General features: G+C 45.1%; 1 protein-coding gene across 1 annotated transcript in view; it reads right to left on the bottom strand.

Moving 5' to 3' along the window:
• Positions 1-1,162: 1,162 nt before the first annotated feature.
• Positions 1,163-17,732, bottom strand: part of RPF2 (ribosome production factor 2 homolog) — a 39,055-nt gene continuing 22,485 nt past the window's right edge. Inside the window, exons 8-10 of the mRNA XM_060238255.1 lie at positions 4,001-4,103; positions 2,526-2,670; positions 1,163-1,533 (exon numbers count right to left, since the gene is read on the bottom strand). Of these exons, the coding sequence (XP_060094238.1) occupies positions 1,357-1,533; positions 2,526-2,670; positions 4,001-4,103 (425 nt within the window). The 3' untranslated portion in view covers positions 1,163-1,356. The remainder of the gene's footprint in view (positions 1,534-2,525; positions 2,671-4,000; positions 4,104-17,732) is intronic.

Here is a 17,732-nt window from a genome sequence, read left to right as displayed (position 1 = left end):
AAGGTATACTTCTGTAGGGATGGAAGTTTGAGAGCAGATGAATATTGGTTTAAAGACTAGGAGAAGAACCAGCCTACCCATGCCCCTGTGGGTAGAAACAAATGTGGAAGAAAAAATTTAGGTGGGATTTCCAAATAGATTTCCCCACCAAGGCAATTCCTCTCAGGCCACACCCCCTGATGTAGCCAATTAGGCCCCCAGTTTACTCATCACTCAGCTCTAACAAGTTGAAATGTAAGACACAAAGAGAGAATGGCTTTAGTGTAGTGGTCAAGTGCAAAGACTCTCATCTGGGAGAACTGGGTTTGATTCCCCACTTGTGACCTTGAGTCAGTCCTCAAGAAGTGTTCTGCTTAAGAGCAGTTCTGGGAGACTTCTCTGAGCAACACCTACCTTGCAGGGTGTCTGTTGTGGGGAGGGGAATGGGAAGGAAAGGAGATTGTAAACTGTTGTGAGTAAAGGGAATGGTATAAATCCAATCTCCCCTCTCTTTTTCTCTTGAGCACTGCCAGATGTAATTGCCTTCTTTTAGGCATTTTAGTTGTACTATTAATCAAGAAGCTCTGCAATGTGTGAGGAGGCTGATCTTGAATTCATTTGTTTTCTTGCATTGCCCCATCTTTGGGCCTTTGTTAAGTGTATGCATATTTTTTCTTCTGTTCTCTCACATGTGTGTGAGAGAGAAACCATTCCATGCATCTGATTGAAATTTAAGTAACATTTATTGCAGCACTCTTCTTCAAACACAATTGAAAATTTAAGGTGCTACTGGTTTTTCCAGCAGTCATCATTTAGTGCTGGAATGCGAGAAACAGTAAGACCTATACCTCTCAGACACTATTAAACTCCTGCTGAAATTCAGTTTTTAGACTTGGTGGGTGCTGGGCTCTGCATCAGATGTTGTAATGCATCATGTGATAGTTCACATGAGATGAAATCTGAAGCTATTCCATAAGGGCTTCTGATGTTCTATTGATGCAGGACCACGGAGCACAAATACTTTATGCCTTCTACATTCCTTTGTAGTATCCAAAGTCAAACTTTTGTGTATTTCTTACTAGCAAGTTAAGAACATAACCCCTGCTTTGAGAAGATGTCCTTCACACAGCAAGTGAAGCTATCACAAAGAAAGCGTAGAGAAACAGTCACTTGTGCTAATTACTCAAAATACAAATATATTTTAATAATCTTTAAAAGCACAAATGATTACAAGGATCACAGATACTACTGCACTGAGAAAAGGCAGTTTAAACCAATCGCTTGTTCAAACCGAACACTGAATTTAATTTCAGGAATATATGGTGTTTAAAAACCAAAACAGCATCATTGTCAAGTATGCAGCCCAGTTCCAGTTTATCATCCCAACTTTGCTTTCTTTGGACTGTGTTTATTTCCAGTCTTAATTTCAGCTGGCCTCTTCTTTAATCCTTTCATTTTTCTAGTCTGCAGTTTATCTAGATCCTGTTTCTGCATATGGATCCGTCCATATTTTGTACCAAATGCATCATGGGAGATATTTTTCTTCTTCTTTGGCTAAAGATATAAAAAAGGAAAATTCATTTTCCTGGGTTGTAGTGACCAGGAATATTGTACAAATGCCAGTTTTCAAACTTCATTCATTGCAGTTTTAAAGCAGCTGCATCTAAAATTCAAACTAGTTCTGGAAAACTGTTGAAATCCCACCAAGTTCTATTTTAGAAGTAGTGATTCCTTGATCACACAAAACAATTAAGCTTCTCATAATTTCTCTTTACTATATTACCTAAATAACAATGAACTTAAGGCAATAAACTCTAGTGACTGCTTGAGCAGTATACAAAGAATCTCAAACTCATCAATATGGAACAAAATTCCAAACATTGCTATTGTCACGTTTCAGTGAAATAATTGGATATTGCGGCCCAAAATGAAATCGTGTTGATTTTAAGACTATCCTGGCATAAGTTCTGATGAGCAAGATCCCATCATGAATCCCACTACAAATTGGTTGGACTTTAATCCATTCCATTACTGGCAGAGACTCCAATACCTAAATTCAGCAATTGTCATTGATCTAATGATTATATGGTGCTGAATTTGAATCTAACATGGGGGCCTAAAGGAAAGCATGATGGTTGGTTAGAGATTTCCTTATGCTGCTGCACAAGTTCAGTCTCTTCTAAAAACTTCATTTCCTGCTGATCTGAAGCTAAGGATTTTTGAAGGGGTTGGATGAGTGGCAAAGACTCCAATACAAGGATCTTTGCTCTGGGGAAAAGATGCACCTTGCACAGAAGAAAGGTTCAATGGTTAGTAGATGAATTTCTAGGAGCTAACACTTTGTTTGGGCTGACATTTTGTCATCTGACAGAATATAATAATAGGAAAAATTGGATTACATTAATGGATAATGGGAAATTCACCAATAGTGCAGAGCAAAATTTGTCAAATATTTATTGTTTATATTAACAACAGATTTGGAAGACAAAGAACCTATACAATTTCTTGAGGAAGTCTTACACACATTATAAAATTTGCCTACATACCTTGAGAGCTTTAGGCTGCTTTAGAGATAACTTATAAAGATCATCTGACGCCAAATGAGTCCTCCTTATCACCAAATCTAGTGAAGGTCCCATATCTTCAAGTTCAATCCTTGGTATTTTGCAACCAGACTTCTTCAACAATACTCTTAAACAAAAGAAAAGAAAATGGCTATTCATTCCAACTGAAATTCTAGTATATGGGATTGAACCTGCCCTATGGCAATTCAGCACTTGCATTCGGAAGTGACCCAGTCCAGATTGGACCACATGCTTTACCCTAAAGGACTCCTGTAAGGTTCATACTTTAGTACAAAGTGGTGATGAGTTCCTGCTCTATGGTACCATATACTAAGGTCATGAGAAGAGCTGTCTCTCCAGCACCCCTGCATATTTCCCCTGACAAGTCTTGTGCATCTACTATATGGCCCTGCCCTATTTTTATTCTGATGCAAACCACTTTTACGTAGTATAGGAGTTTAAGACACTGAAAGGAAAAGGAAAGGTCCCCTGTGCAAGCACCAGTCGTTTCCGACTCTGGGGTGATGTTGCTTTCACAATGTTTTCACGGCAGACTTTTTATGGGGTGGTTTGCCATTGCCTTCCCCAGTCATCTACACTTTCCCCCCAGCAAGCTGGGTACTCATTTTACCGACCTCGGAAGGATGGAAGGCTGAGTCAACCTTGGGCCGGCTACCTCAATCCAGCTTCCGCCAGAATCAAACTCAGGTCATGAGCAGAGAGTTCAGACTGCAGTACCGCAGTACTACTGCTTTACCACTCTGTGCCACGGGGCTGCTTTCAAGACACTGAGGACAGATCAAATTACAACCTGCTATCACAGAACTTCAACTTGCACTCACTTCCTTCAAATTACAGTCATACATATTTAAATGCATCTTTGTAACATATACACTAACAGAGTTGCAGAAAAAAAGTTTTAGTCCAGTGGCGCCTTTGAGACCAGCAAAGTTTTATTCTAGGTATAAGCTTTTGTGTGCATGCTCACTTCTGAAGACGTGTGTGTGCACGATAAGGTTATACATAGAATAAAACTTTGTTCGTCTCCAAGGTGCCCCTGGACTCAAACTTTGTTCTGCTGCTTCAGACCAACATGGCTACCTGTCAGAATTGCAGAAATTCACAATATTTGTTCTAGTTTCATTCCAAAACCATTAATTTAAACCAAGGCTTTGATGGCAATACAGATAACCTTACAATTGAAGAAACTGATTACATTGAAAATATTGCAATCTAAATTATGAATTGCAGATACTAGTTCAAATTTAAGGAAGTTATGTGCATAACTGTTTGTGGGCAGAAATATTCTTTAATGGCTTGATCCTTAATACACACTAATTCAGTCCTACAAAAACACTTCCTAATCAAATCCTTAGTAAGAATATTACAACTGTGTAGTGTGGCTAGAAACAAACATTTCCAAAAGGCGCTACAAGCAGATGGCAACAGAGACTTACTTGTAACTTCTCATATAGATTTTTTCATCCACAGCTGTGAAGTGAAGAACATGTTCTAAACCTGCCAAGCGTACATTGGACACAGTAGGGCCTCTGAAGAAATCTGAAAGGGGAAGAATAGCAAGCACCATTTCTAGATGACAACTTTGACAAGGCAGCATAGAAGTTTTAAAAAAAGAAAAGAAATATAGTTCGCTTTACCACAAAAGAACCTCTTTTAAGAAAATACAAATATGCCCTGACTCAGATAAGCATGATCTTGTCAGATCTCGGAAGCTAAGCAAGGTTTGACTCTGGTTAGCACTTGGATGGGAGACCTCCTTGAAATACCCACTTGGAGGTGGGGGTAGGCTTCTTCAGCCACCTCCTTGAATATCCTCCAGGACCCCAGTAGAGGTCAGTCACCAGAGGTCAACATGACTTCCAGGTGGAGGGAGACACACACACAAAGAAAACGTATATGTATTGTAACAATATTATTTACTTAGTACATATTCACAATATATCCTCAGGTCCATACAGATATGCAATCATGTATTTGTCATATATTAATGTATTTAACGTCATCATCGTCATGTAGTATTAGTGCATATGCCATTTTAAATTCTCATCTTGGGTCATAACAATAAACCTTGAACCTTTGAGAAACGTGTTTTTTTAAAAAGCTGTTGGCAACACAGAGAAGAAAAGAATGCCTCCTTAAAAAGGCACCAGAGCACAGTGTGCTGAGATAGTTATCTGTCACTGGTTAAAGCAGGGGTGGGGAACCTTTTTTCTGCCAAGGGCCATTTGGATATTTATAACATCATTCACGGGCCATACAAAATTATCAACTTAAAAAACAGTGCTCCGCTGAGGGAGAACGATTCAGGCCAGCAAGATTAATGCAAATAATTGTTTCTCTATTTGAAGTCATGTGGGGAGAGCCTAATTCAACACACACACACCCCGACCCACCGCCCTAGGCAAATGCCTAGGTCAAGGCATATTAGACCACATCCCCTAATATTAGCATATTAGGTCACACACTCATTAGCATATTAGGCCACACCATCTGGGATAATCACGTGCAAACTGAACTGGTGGTAGCTGGCTTCCACACCTGCCACCCCTCCCTCCCTCCCTTCAGCTGCTCCCAGCAGACCTTTAAGGGCACTCACATATCCCAGCAGCAGTCCTTCACAATGATCATGAGAGGGGGGGAGGGGCTCGGCCCAGCAAGCCCCAAGGGCCAGACCAAGTGATCTCAAGGGCTGTAAACGGCCCTCAGGCCTGACATTTCCCACCCCTGGGTTAAAGGAAAAGGGTTATCACAAAAGTGCTCTCACTGGGCAACAGGCAAAAACAGGATACATATGGCTTATGTGGAGCAGAAAGTAAGGAAATCACGTCTTGCTGGTGACCAGATCACCTGGCTACAAAGCCTAGCCAAAATGTGTGAAGCCCCAGCCAAGGTATACATTGTGACAAGGTAATATGATCACTGAATATTCAAAATGTAACAAAGGATTAAAAATGGATATGGGAATACTTTACTTACTACTGTAATTTACTGTTTTTCAGCTTTACATAACACACATGTCAAAGTACAGTCCATTTTTTTTTTTTAATGAGGAAAAGCTTATCAGCTTTGAGGTGAGGGACTGGGGTTTCTCAGTTCAGGGGGGAAATAATTAAAAGAACATTTAGAGAGGTTACAAGTATGCATGGTATAGAAAATGGAGGGCATTACAGTAGTCCAGTCTTGAGGTGACTGTTGCATGGACCACAGTTGCTAGGTCGCAGTGCTCGAGGAAGGGAACCAACTGCCTCACCCGCCTGAGCTGGAAAATGACCCTTGGCACTTACCGTGAGGGGTCCTTCTCCTAGGAGAACAGGAGGACATCTTGGGTGTTTTCCCACTGTCCAATCAGGGAGGCAGGATTCAAAATTCTTCCTCTTCCTGTGGCTGTGGGAACCACCCCTCTCCAGTTCCTTTCCTGCCTCGACAGGGAGAGCAAGTGCCAGGATAGGCTCCTATCCCTTTACTTTCTCTTATTGCAAAAGTTAAGTTTCTTCCTTTTCCCTTCCTTCACCTTTAACTATCCTTTTTCTTCAACTGAAGTCCTCTTCCCTTTCCAGCCTCTCTGCCGCTTTAATTCCGCCCCCCCTCCTCTGGTTCCTCTCCCCACACCAAGGAGGAGCGGCGCGCCAACGGCCCGATCTGGGTTTTCATGCCGCGGCGCGAGGAGCGTGATGGCGCGCAGAGCAAGGGACGACGACTCTGCTTCCAGCGCACCGCGCGGAACTGAAAGGCCGCCTTCCGGAGCTGGCATGACCGCGGGGCTTGCCACGGCTGCCGGCAACGTGCCCTGTAGGGGCAGAACGCAGAGGAGCGAGCGCAGGCGGCGCTGGTCGACATCAGCAGTGGAGGAGGCTTCCTCATCAGAGCGCTGCTCCGGCCCCGACGGCCAGTTCGACAAGTGCAAGAGAGTGCAGAAAGACGCCGACCAGCAACCAAGCAGCCTCCAGAGGCGAGGACCGGTGGATGCCAACCTCCAGGCGGGAGACTTCAACCCATACGAAGTTTGACCGCAGCAGGAAGCTGCACAGACCAGCCAGCCCCAGGCGGCTTGGGTAACGTACCCATTATGGGACCTTCCTAATGGCAATCTGAGCATGGGGGCGCATATAGATGTTAAACAACATCAGGGAGAGCACCACCCCTTGAGGCACACCACAATTAAGTGAGTGTTTCCGGGACAATTGTCTCCCAATTGCCACCCTTTGTCCCTGCCCATAAAGGAAAGAGGAGAGCCACTGCAAGGCCAACCCCTGAATCCCTGCGTCGGCAAGACAGTGGGTCGGCAACTGATGGTTGACTGTATCGAATGCAGCCGATAGGTCTAACAACATCGTACTGCCGAACCGCCTTGGTCCAGATGCCACTGGAGGTCATCCACTAGGGTGACCAGTACTGTCTCCGCACCATGACCTGGGCAGAAACTGGCTGATGGGGCTCTAGGATGGAAGCGTCCTCCAGGAAACTCTGTAACTGTAGTGCTACTGCCCTCTCAATCTTGCCCAAAAAGGGGAAGTTCGAGACCAGCCAGTAATGTGCCAATTCGGCCGGGTCCAGTGTGGGGTTTTTCAAGAGAGGGCGTTGGAAAAAGCCCTTCTAGAGGGATCTATTTATGATATCCTGTAGAGGATATCATAGCTCCATCTGGCAAGCTTTAATCAGCCAGGATGGGCAGGGGTCCAGATCGCACGTTGTTGGGCGCACAGTGGAGAGGATTCTGTCAACTTCCTCCTGGCTGAGTGTTGTAAACAATCCAAAACCAGTCCAGAAGACAGGCACGGAATCTTGAGTTCATGTACTGTTTCAAATGTAGCAGGGAGGTCGTGACGGAGCGATGAGATCTTATCTGCAAAAAAAGTCGCAAAAGCCTCACCGCCAATATCCAATTCCCTAAGATTTGGTCTGCCTTGTGGCAGAGTCGTAAGAGTCCGAATTGTGCTAAACAACTGTGCCGGGAGTGACGTTGCAGACGCAACATTGGCCGCAAAGTAAGCTTTCTTTGTGGCTTTGACTGCCATCTCATAGGACCTCATAAACTCTCTATAAGATGTTCTAGTCGCTTTGTCTTGAGTCCTCTGCCACTGCCTCTCTAGCCATCTGAGCCTTCATTTCATCAGCCGCAATTCTGGGCTATACCATGGCGCTAGCTTAGAACAAGGTCACAGAGGGCGCTGGGGTGCAATCTCATCAATGGCCCTGGAGAGCCGACCATGCCAAGACTCAACTAGGTCATCCAGAGAATTGTCAGGGAGCCAGTTAAAATCAAGTCATAGAATCACAGAGTTGGAAGGGACCTCCAGGGTCATCTAGTCCAACCCCCTGCACAATGCAGGAAACCCACAAACACCTGCCCCAAATTCAAAAGATCTTCATCGCTGTCAGATGGCCATCTAGCCTCTGTTTAAAAACCTCCAAGGAGAGCCCACCACCTCCCGAGGAAGCCTGTTCCACTGAGGAACAGGAAGTTCCTCAGGAAGTTCTTCCTAATGTTGAGCCGGAAACTCTTTTTATTTAATTTCAACCCATTGGTTCTGGTCCGACTGTCTGGAGCCACAGAAGACAATTCCACATCATCCTCTATATGACAGTCCTTCAAGTACTTGAAGATGGTGATCATATCACCTCTCAGCAGCCTCCTCTCCAGGCTAAATATGCCCAGCTCCTTCAACCTTTCCTCATAGGACTTGGTCTTCAGACCTCTTACCTGACCCTGCTTGGGCGGGGAGGGCGGGATATAAATCAAATAAAAAATAAAAGATTTGAGGCTTGTTTTTCCTTCAATTTTTTTTGTTTCTCTTTTATTTTTACTTTCCTTCACAAGCAGCAAATTATGTCCTTTGTCAATATCTCTACTCCCTTCCCCATAAAATTTATGCAAATTTACTAATGTAATATTTTACATTTTCCTGACAAATCACTGGCTAGTAGGTGCAACAACATGCAGAGTCATAACAACACAGACAATGAGGAGGACACTTTACACAAGCCTATTCTTTTGGTGGCAACGGCAACCCTATGTCATGTCCAAAAGTCTGCTCAAGTTCTCTTCCAATTCAACCTCCTCCTACTTGCAGCCTTTCAATTGACTGGACATGTAAGGGTGGGTTGAGAGAGGCATGCTTTGTGGTGAAATGGTAACACTGCAACTCCCTTTCTCTGGCAGTTTTACAAGCATGAGTTGAAGAATCTTCCAGGAATAGCTCAAAACTTTATTATTACATACAGTATCTCAGTTGTATTTTTTTAGCATTCTAATTGCTGGAAGATTATTCTTACTAGATACTGTAAGTTTTTCCATATTAGGTGCCTTGAGCCTTTGAGATGCAGTAGGCTAGAACTACAGAGAAATAATGTTGAGCATTGCTGCCAGTGTGCCAGAGATGGATCCCTGTTGCAAAAGTCTTTTGTGCTGCTAATTATTTTCTCTGTTTCAAGGAAGTTCAGTGGTGCTGTTAATGAGAGCTGCTTTCTATTCTTCCTGTAGCCACAATTCTATTTTCACCCAGAGTTTACACAGTGAAAGGACTCATATGACAAACCAGATTGTTCCTGCAAGACTATAGTTCATGTGTGAGAAATTCTGGGCCCAGATCCATTATAAGCTTACTAAAGCAGAAAGCTTAATAGGACTTGGAAAAATGGTCTCTATTCCTCCGCTTTATCCTCCCAACAACTCTGTGAAATAGGCTAGGCTTAGAATATCTGACTCTAACAGCACAATCCTAAAGTGGGGGGCAGAATTGGCACAGGGAGCCAACCAACCCCTTTGCTGGTATAACTCAGAGTAGGGCATGAGTTGCACTGTGCTGCTCTGTTCCACCAAAATAGGCTGTGGTGCAGCTGCATGCTGGTAGAGTGACAGCACAAACTCTTGCGCTGGCATCAATGTGGGGGTTCCAGAGGCATGGCACTAGTTAGGCAGCTCCCTAAGTGTTTCCAGCATGGGAATGCCCCCCAGAATAGGCACAAAAATGCGCCAGCAAAGCTGTAGCCCATTGGTGGCCATGGTAACTCTGAATTCACTCTCCCACATACAGTATGTGGGAACCCAAGCAACTCAGGATACCAACTAAGTGTGCACCCAATCAGCACCCTCCCCAGTGCTAGTTGCACTCCTTAGAATCTAATTGTGGCATCCCGCCCTACAAATGGTTCCAAGAGGTTGCCCTACACCTCCAAACCCTATAGCTGGGGGGGGGGGGGTGGAGATTTGAGCTGATGTCCCCTAGATGCACAAGGACCCTGTGTACCAGGCAAGTAGGTGTGTCCCACCCAAGGCAGCTGTGAGGGGAGGGGGGCAAAAGTGGCAGAATGTCCTGATGCTGCTGACAAAGTGTGTCTCCTGATACACAGAGGTGCTGAGAGGACATTGATTCAGAACACTGACTCAGGTGTGGAAGGTCTGGATTCTGCCATGGGGGGCGGGGTCTGCCTTGCAGCATCTGAGTGTCAAATGGGGAGACTGGATTGTCTCATGGAGGCCCCTGCAGGATTGTGAAATGCCCTACAAGCTGTCAACAAGGTAACAAAGGCTGTGCTGCAGCTCTACTGTGTGTTTCCCCTGTACGTGGGTGCTAATCCAGCAGGAACAGCTGTCCCTTCAACCACAGAGCAGAAACTCCACCATGTGCCCTCTCCACCCATCCAGCATCCTGGCCCTTCCATCTCCAAGCCCATCAGGAAGGTGCTCCTAGTGCCAAAGGACAAAGTGGGTTTCCATTTGGAAACACCGCAATCACACTCTAACCACTCTGTTGTCACTGGATCCCTTCAATAAAGCATTACAACTGTATACATCTTAGGTGTCAGTATCTGTTGCAGACTATAGAAGGAAGTAATGCATGGGGAGTGCCACACAAGCCCCATTATTCTTGCAGACACAACACTGGCAGGGGCCCCATTCCGGCAATAATGCTACCATGGCAGCGGCAACAGATGGGTGGAAGATAAAGCTGTTCTCCCAGCTAAATGCACATACTGCACAGCCAAAAACTGTAGAGCCACCCCACTAACCTTGAAACAGGCAAGGGGCATTCCAGGGGCAGTTGTTCTGGCACGGCAGGGATCCAATATGACAGGGGTGGCCAGTGGTAAATCTCCAGATGTTTTTTGCCTACAACTCCCATCAGCCCCAGCCACTGGCCATGCTGGCTGGGGCTGATGGGAGTTGTAGGCAAAAAACATCTGGAGATTTACCACTGGCCACCCCTGCTGTATCCTGTTTCTGTCTTCTACTGTATTTGCAAACCCTCCCAATTATCGGCAAATTTAATAAGCATTCCCTCTATTCCTTCATCCAAATCATTGATAAAGATGTTGAACAAAACAGGCCCTAGGACAGATCCTTGAGGCACTCCACTTGTCACTCCTCTCCAAGAGGACAAGGAACCATTCACAAGCACTCTTTGGGTGCGGTCTGTCAACTAGGGATGTGCAAAAAAAAAAATATTTCGGAATTACACGGATTCGGAAGTATACCGGGGGGGGGGGGAATTCGGAATCCCCATATACTGCCGAATACAGCATTCGGAATAGCCGCATATACGGTAGATGCGTGGCTATTTCCGAATATACGGCCCTATTATACCCTATGGGCCATTGAAATCAATGGCAAATGGGGTATATTTGAAGCCGCCTGGAGGGGAGGGGGTTTGAGGGAGAGCCCCCAAATTTGCAAGGGACCTGCAGGGGACTCTCCCCTCCAACACCCCCAAGTCCCAAAAAGATTGGGCCAGGGGATCCCATTCCAGGGGCACCCAAAGAGGGTGCCCCTACTCCATCATTATACTCTATGGGCCATTGAAATCAATAGCAACATAGGGCATAATTAGAGGCTACTGGGGGGCAGGGGGTTTGAGGGAGAGCCCCCAAAACTGCAGGGAACCCGCAGGGGACTCTCCCCTACAAAACTCCCAAGTCCCAAAAAGATTGGGCCAGGGGGTCCCTGTCTTTGGGCTCCCCAAAAGGCCCATTGCCAACAATGATGGGGAAAGCCCAATTAGCCCCTTCCTCCACTACAATTGCTGTGGGGAAAGTGGCTCTGGCCAGAGGGGGTTTTGAGGGAGAGGCCCCAAAACTGCAGGGCAGCTTCAGGGGACTCCCCAGCATGCAACCCCCCTGGCCCAAAAAGACGGCACCCATCTGTGGGCACCCCAAAAGGAACACTGTTCCCAATGGTGAGAAAAAACCAATTAGAGCCACTTCCTCACTGTAATTGTTGTGGGAAAAGTGGCTCTGGGGAGGAGTTTTGAGGAGAGCCCCCCAAACTGCTGTGCAGTTTCAGGGCACTGTCCCACACAAAACCCACAAGGCCAAAAAAAAATTGGACCAGGGGGTCCAATTCCTGGGGCACCCAAAGCGAAACCTAACTTCACACCAGAGAATCTCTATAGGACCCAAATGCACTACATCCCTCTATCTACTCTATGAACCCTGCAGGCCTGGAACCAATATAAACCCAGTTGCCAACGTCACTGCCACACAAAACACAATCTGCTCAAGGTCTGCTCTGCAGACCTGGCTGCAGCAAACCCAGATGCCATCTCTCCAGCCCTGCCCCAAACAACACGGGGAGAGCTGGCCAACCACAACAAGCCTGCTGGCTCTGGGTCTCTCACCCAGGTGCCAGCTTCCCTGCCACAGAACACACAATCTACAGATGCCAGCTCTCCAGCCCTGCCCCAAACAACAGGGGGAGAGCTGGCCAACCACAACAAACCTGCTGGCTCTGGGTCTCTCACCCAGGTGCCAACTTCCCTGCCACAGAACACACAATCTACAGATGCCAGCTCTCCAGCCCTGCCCCAAACAACACGGGGAGAGCTGGCCAACCACAACAAGCACCCCCCACCCCCAAGAACCTTAAGAGAAAAGTAACAGCAGCAGCACAACACAGCATCAACAAATCAAACACTGAATACTTTTAAAACAGTAAAAAACCTCAACTTTTAACAATACAGGAACTTTGCCAACCCCTCCCCCCCCAAACAAACCCTTCACCCTAACCCCAAGAAAGCCAAGCCACCCAAATCAGGAGAAGTAAAAGGACACTGCACTTTTAAAAGTCCTCTCACTAAATTAAGATATGGGCAAATTAGCAACCCCCCACACCCCAGGCCCCAGCAGAACCTAACCCCAACCCCAAATAAGCTACCCAGTACTCACCCACCCAAATCTGGATAAGTAAAGGGACTCTAGTCCTTTTACCAACAAAAACAAAAACAAGAACCCCAAGACTGTCTTACCTTGTCTTCTCTACTCCAGGGAAGTCTGGTAAGGCTGAGTGAGAGAGCAGCAGGCAGCAGCTGAAGCCAAGGGCCAGCCAGCATAAGAACATAAGAACATAAGAGAAACCATGTTGGATCAGGCCAACGGCCCATCAAGTCCAACACTCTGTGTCACACAGTGGCAAAAAATTTTATATACACACATACACTGTGGCTAATAGCCACCGATGGACCTGTGCTCCATATTTCTATCTAAACCCCTCTTGAAGGTGGCCATACTTGTGGCCGCCACCACCTCCTGTGGCAGTGAATTCCACATGTTAATCACCCTCCACAATCTCTCACAGCAGCACAATCTCTCACACCAATCAACATACACCAACACAGCAGCAATGGAGGAGTCTAGCCAGGAAGACTCCTTAAAAAGGTTCTCTGGCCCTACAGAGAGCAGTTTCAAAAAATAGCACTGCTCTCTGATTGGTCAGACAACAGTGCTTACTTTGATACCCAAGTAAGCAAAAGATCAAAATAACAACAATGTTGCTGATGGCTGGGCCATCAGCTACACAACAGCCCTGCAAAGCATGCATTTGCAATGCATTTTGCAAATGCATGCTTTGGATTGGCTGCTGGGGCTCCTCTTCCCCCTCCCCCCTCCCTGATCCCAGGGAGGCTATGGGAGAGGTGGGAAAAGGCTTCCAAAGGCGGGAAAGTAGGCAAGCAGCTCCCCTGAGGCTGCAAGAACCACTTTCCCGCCTTTTGCATTGACATCCGTATACTTCCGAATATCTATTCGGAAGTATACGGTGAGCCGTATTCGGCTGCTGTATAATGGTCCCCAATGGGAATCGGCTGCAGCCGATTCCGTATACAGCCGAATCAGTGTTGATTCGGCTGTAAATACGGTTTGGCTGAACCGAATGCATACCCCTACTGTCAACTAGTTACAGATCCACCTAACGGTAACAGGATTCAAACTACATTTTACCAACTTGTCAACAAGGATAGTATGTTGAACCTTATCAAAAGCCTTACTGAAATCAAGATAAACAACATCTACAGCAGGGTTTCCCAAACTCCCCCCCCCCCACTGTGGCCGGTTGTTTTTACACTTCTCCTTCATGACCTACTAAAATTCGGGGGTGGAGCCAGGAGACTTTGAGGGTGGAGACAGGAAAGCCTGTCTCTTTCTTCTATAGAGGTTTCCAAGGAAAACAGAGCTCAGGCTTTGCAGCCTGTGTCAGTCTTCAAGCCTAGCTTTTCTCTGCACAACAGAGAGACGAGAAAGGAAAGAAGCAGAGCTCATGCTTTGCTGGGGATAGGGTTAGCTTTGACTTTTCTTTTGACCCAGTACTGAGGCTTCCGTGGCCCGGTACTGGGTCATGACCCTGCAAATGGGAAACGCGTATCTATAGCATTCCCCTAATCCAGCAAGGTAGTCACTTTCTCAAAAAAAGAGATCAGGTTAGTTTGACATGACTTGTTCTTGAGAAACCCATGCCGGCGCTTTGTAATCACATCCATTCTTTCTAAATGTTCCAGGACCAACTGTTTGATGATTTGTTCTAAAACTTTTCCAGGTATAGACGTCAAGCTGATGGGTCGGTAGTTACCCAGATTGTCTTTTTTCCCCGTCTTGAAGATGGGGACAGCATTCGCCCGCCTCCAATCTTCCGGCACCTCTCCTGTTCTCCCAGTATTCTCAAAAATAACAGCCAGAGGCTCAGAAATTATATCCGCAAGCTCTTTTAGAACCCTTGGATGCAGTTCATCTGGCCCTGAGGACTTAGTTTCATTTAAAGAAACTAGGTGTTTACGTACTACCCCTATGCTGATCCTAGGTTGGAACTTCATACCCTCCTTTTATGTTCTGTTTTTGCCATGCTGAGCACCGTTTCCCTCAGAAGAGAAGACTGAGAAAAAGTAGGAAATGAGCAGTTCTGCCCTGTCTTCATTGCCTGTTACAATTTCACTTTCTGCCCTTGCAATGGGCCTTTGCTCTTTTTCTTACTCTGAACATAAGAAAAGAACCCTTTTGTTTGTTTGTTTTTAGCATCTTTGGTCAGTCTAAGCTCATACTGAACTTTAGCTTTCCTAACCTTTTCTCTACAAGCACTGGTGATTTGTTTATATTCAATCCTTGGTTATAAGGCCCTCCTTCCAATTCCTAAAGGAGTCTTTTTGATTTCTCAAGTCTTTAGAGAGCTGTTTATGGAGCCAACTCTACTTCTTTAGGCTTTTCCCATTTTTTCTTCTCATAGGAATCATCTGTGATTGTGCTTTCAGTATTTCGCTTTTAAGAAACTCCCACCCCTCCTGAACCCCCTTCCTCCTAAGTATTTCTGACCAAGGTATTTTAACCAGCATAGTTATAAGTTTATCAAAGTTTGCCTTTCTGAAGTCCAACCTATAAGTCTGACTACGTATAGCTTTTCCCTTCTCTAAGACTGTAAATCCCAAAATCACATGGACACTACTGCCCAGGGTGCCCACTATTTCCACTTCTTCAATCAATTCTTCCTTGTTGGTGAGAATCAAATCCAAGATAGCAGATCCCCCTGTTTCCTTCCTCACTTTCTGGAAAAGGAAGTCGTCAGCAAGACAAGTCAGGAATATATTTGACTTTTCATTTTTAGCAGAGTTGGACTTCCAACAGATGTCTGGGTAATTGAAATCTCCCATCATCACTGTATCCCTTCTCTTGGAAAACTTTGCAATCTGTTGTAGGAGTATCTCATCCAAGTCCTCTGCCTGGCTTGGTGGTCTATAGCAGATCCCCACAATAATATCACTGTTTTTTCTTACTCCTTTTATTTTTACCCAGAGACTCTCAACTGAGCTGCCATGTTCAGTTTCACATATTTCCTCACGTATATACCCCCTTCACATATACTGCTCTGCCTCCGCCCTTTCTCATTTTCCTGTCCCTTTTAAATAAGTTGTACCCCTGAATCCCAATATTCTAGTTGTGTCATCCCACCAAGTTTCAATAAGGCCTATTGCCATAGTCTCCTTCCCGTATTAGGCCTTCCAGCTCCTCCTGTTTGTTTCCTATACTCTGTGCATTAGTGTAGATACATTGAAATTCACGTTTTATGCATCCCGAGGGTTTAAGTTTCCGTACAAACCTGCAAGTTCACATTACCTAGCGTATGCACCACCTCTGCAAATCTTTAATGTTCTTATCCCCAGTTTCTGGCATCATACGAGGCTTTGAATTACTGTCTCGCTCCCCATACAATTTAGTTTAAAGTCCTCCTTATTAGGTTAGCAAGGCTGTTACCAAACACCCTTTAACCTACTGCCATAAGGTGCAAACCATCTCCCGATAGAAGACCACCATCTTGAAAGCATAAGCCATGGTCCAGAAATCCAAATCTTTCCTGATGACACCACTGACGTAGCCAGTCATTTGTTTGAAGTATTCTTCTTTCTTGTCCTAAGCCACGGACGAGAACACAACAGGAAGAACAGGAAGAACTGACGAGAACACAACCTGTGCACCCAGCTCCTTCACCTTCTGACCCAGAGCCACATAGTCTTTTCTAATACATTCAGGGCTATGACGGGCAGTATCATTCGTTCCCACGTGGATCAGCAAGAAAGGATAGTAATCTGTGGGCTTGATAAGTCTTCCAATTCTTTCTGTCACATGCTGGATGCGTGCACCCGGCAGACAGCAGACCTCCTGGAATGACAAGTCTGGTCGGCACATTTTGGGCTCCACCCCTCTGAGCCTCCAATCACCACCACCTTCCTCTTCCTATATTGGGGAGCAGAAGCTCCAGGCTTCTTATCTACAGTCATGGGAAGTGTGTGCTTCTTCAAAGTCTACATGCAAACTTCTGTTTAATCCTCTTTGCACTCCCAAACTGTCACTTTAAAAAAAATTATAGCCTCACAAAATGTAGCATGATTGGATTTCAGTTGCACAGAAAAAGGGGGGGGAGGGAACCCAAGATTCTCTGGTCTCAGTGACCCCAGACATGGGAAACAGCCATTTAAATGTAATAGCTACTTCATGTTGATACAGCAATTTAAGATAAGGAGATGCTGAGACAGCAGCTACAATACAAAGATGGCAACCTTTCAGCATTGATTTTTTCACATTACCATGGAAGTTTTGAAAAACAAAACATTATTCATGTTATCATGAATCTGTTTCACACCAAGGTCAAAAACTCCAGGTATTACCTCTGCATAATTTTATTTCTGCACTATAAACATTTAAATTGGAGTCACTCTTAAACAACTGCAGTCCGATTCCAATGCCTTTAATATCCCTAGCTGGTTTATAGTAATCACAACTATATTTTGGCACAGGAAAAGTGCATTGTAGAACACCAGCTCTATTCCTGCACCTATTTTCAAGGGATACAAAGATAGACAGGCACACTGTAATGAAAACTGTCTCAAATACAAAGATATCACAAGGCCACATTTTTAGAGTGTATATTTTAAGGCAATTCTCAAACTACAGCATGGCCTGTTTTGGTAGAGGGCGAAAAGGCACAAAATAGAGAATGCCCTGTTTGAGAGGTTCTGCAACATAATTCACTAGAAATTCTCTGATAGTATACGGAGGTCGGTGACTCAATCACAACTGATTGCATACACAAGTGTCCTGAACATGGTATGGAGGTCAAAGAAGTGCAGTCCAAACATAGTTGGTTGCCTATACACGGATTCTGAGTCAATAACTCCTGAGACAAAACAAGTTCTAATCATGCAAATAAAACTTCACAGAAATCTAAATAAGGATAAATATGCAAGATTTTAAGTGTGTAAAGTAAAAAATAACGCTTTCAGGGAGAAAAGACTGTCTTTAGATACTACTCTGACACTTGAAGTCTACCAGATCTGTAATGAAGCTGAACCACATCTAAAAATTTGAACTGTTCTGTAGTTGAGAGCATAGAAAGAATGTGGCCTCAAACCAGGGCGT

The sequence above is a fragment of the Heteronotia binoei genome, chromosome 1, assembly GCF_032191835.1.
Source record: "Heteronotia binoei isolate CCM8104 ecotype False Entrance Well chromosome 1, APGP_CSIRO_Hbin_v1, whole genome shotgun sequence".
In the NCBI taxonomy this organism is placed as follows: domain Eukaryota; kingdom Metazoa; phylum Chordata; class Lepidosauria; order Squamata; family Gekkonidae; genus Heteronotia; species Heteronotia binoei.
Note: the sequence above shows the minus strand (reverse complement) of the source record. Positions and strands in the feature narration are given on the sequence as shown.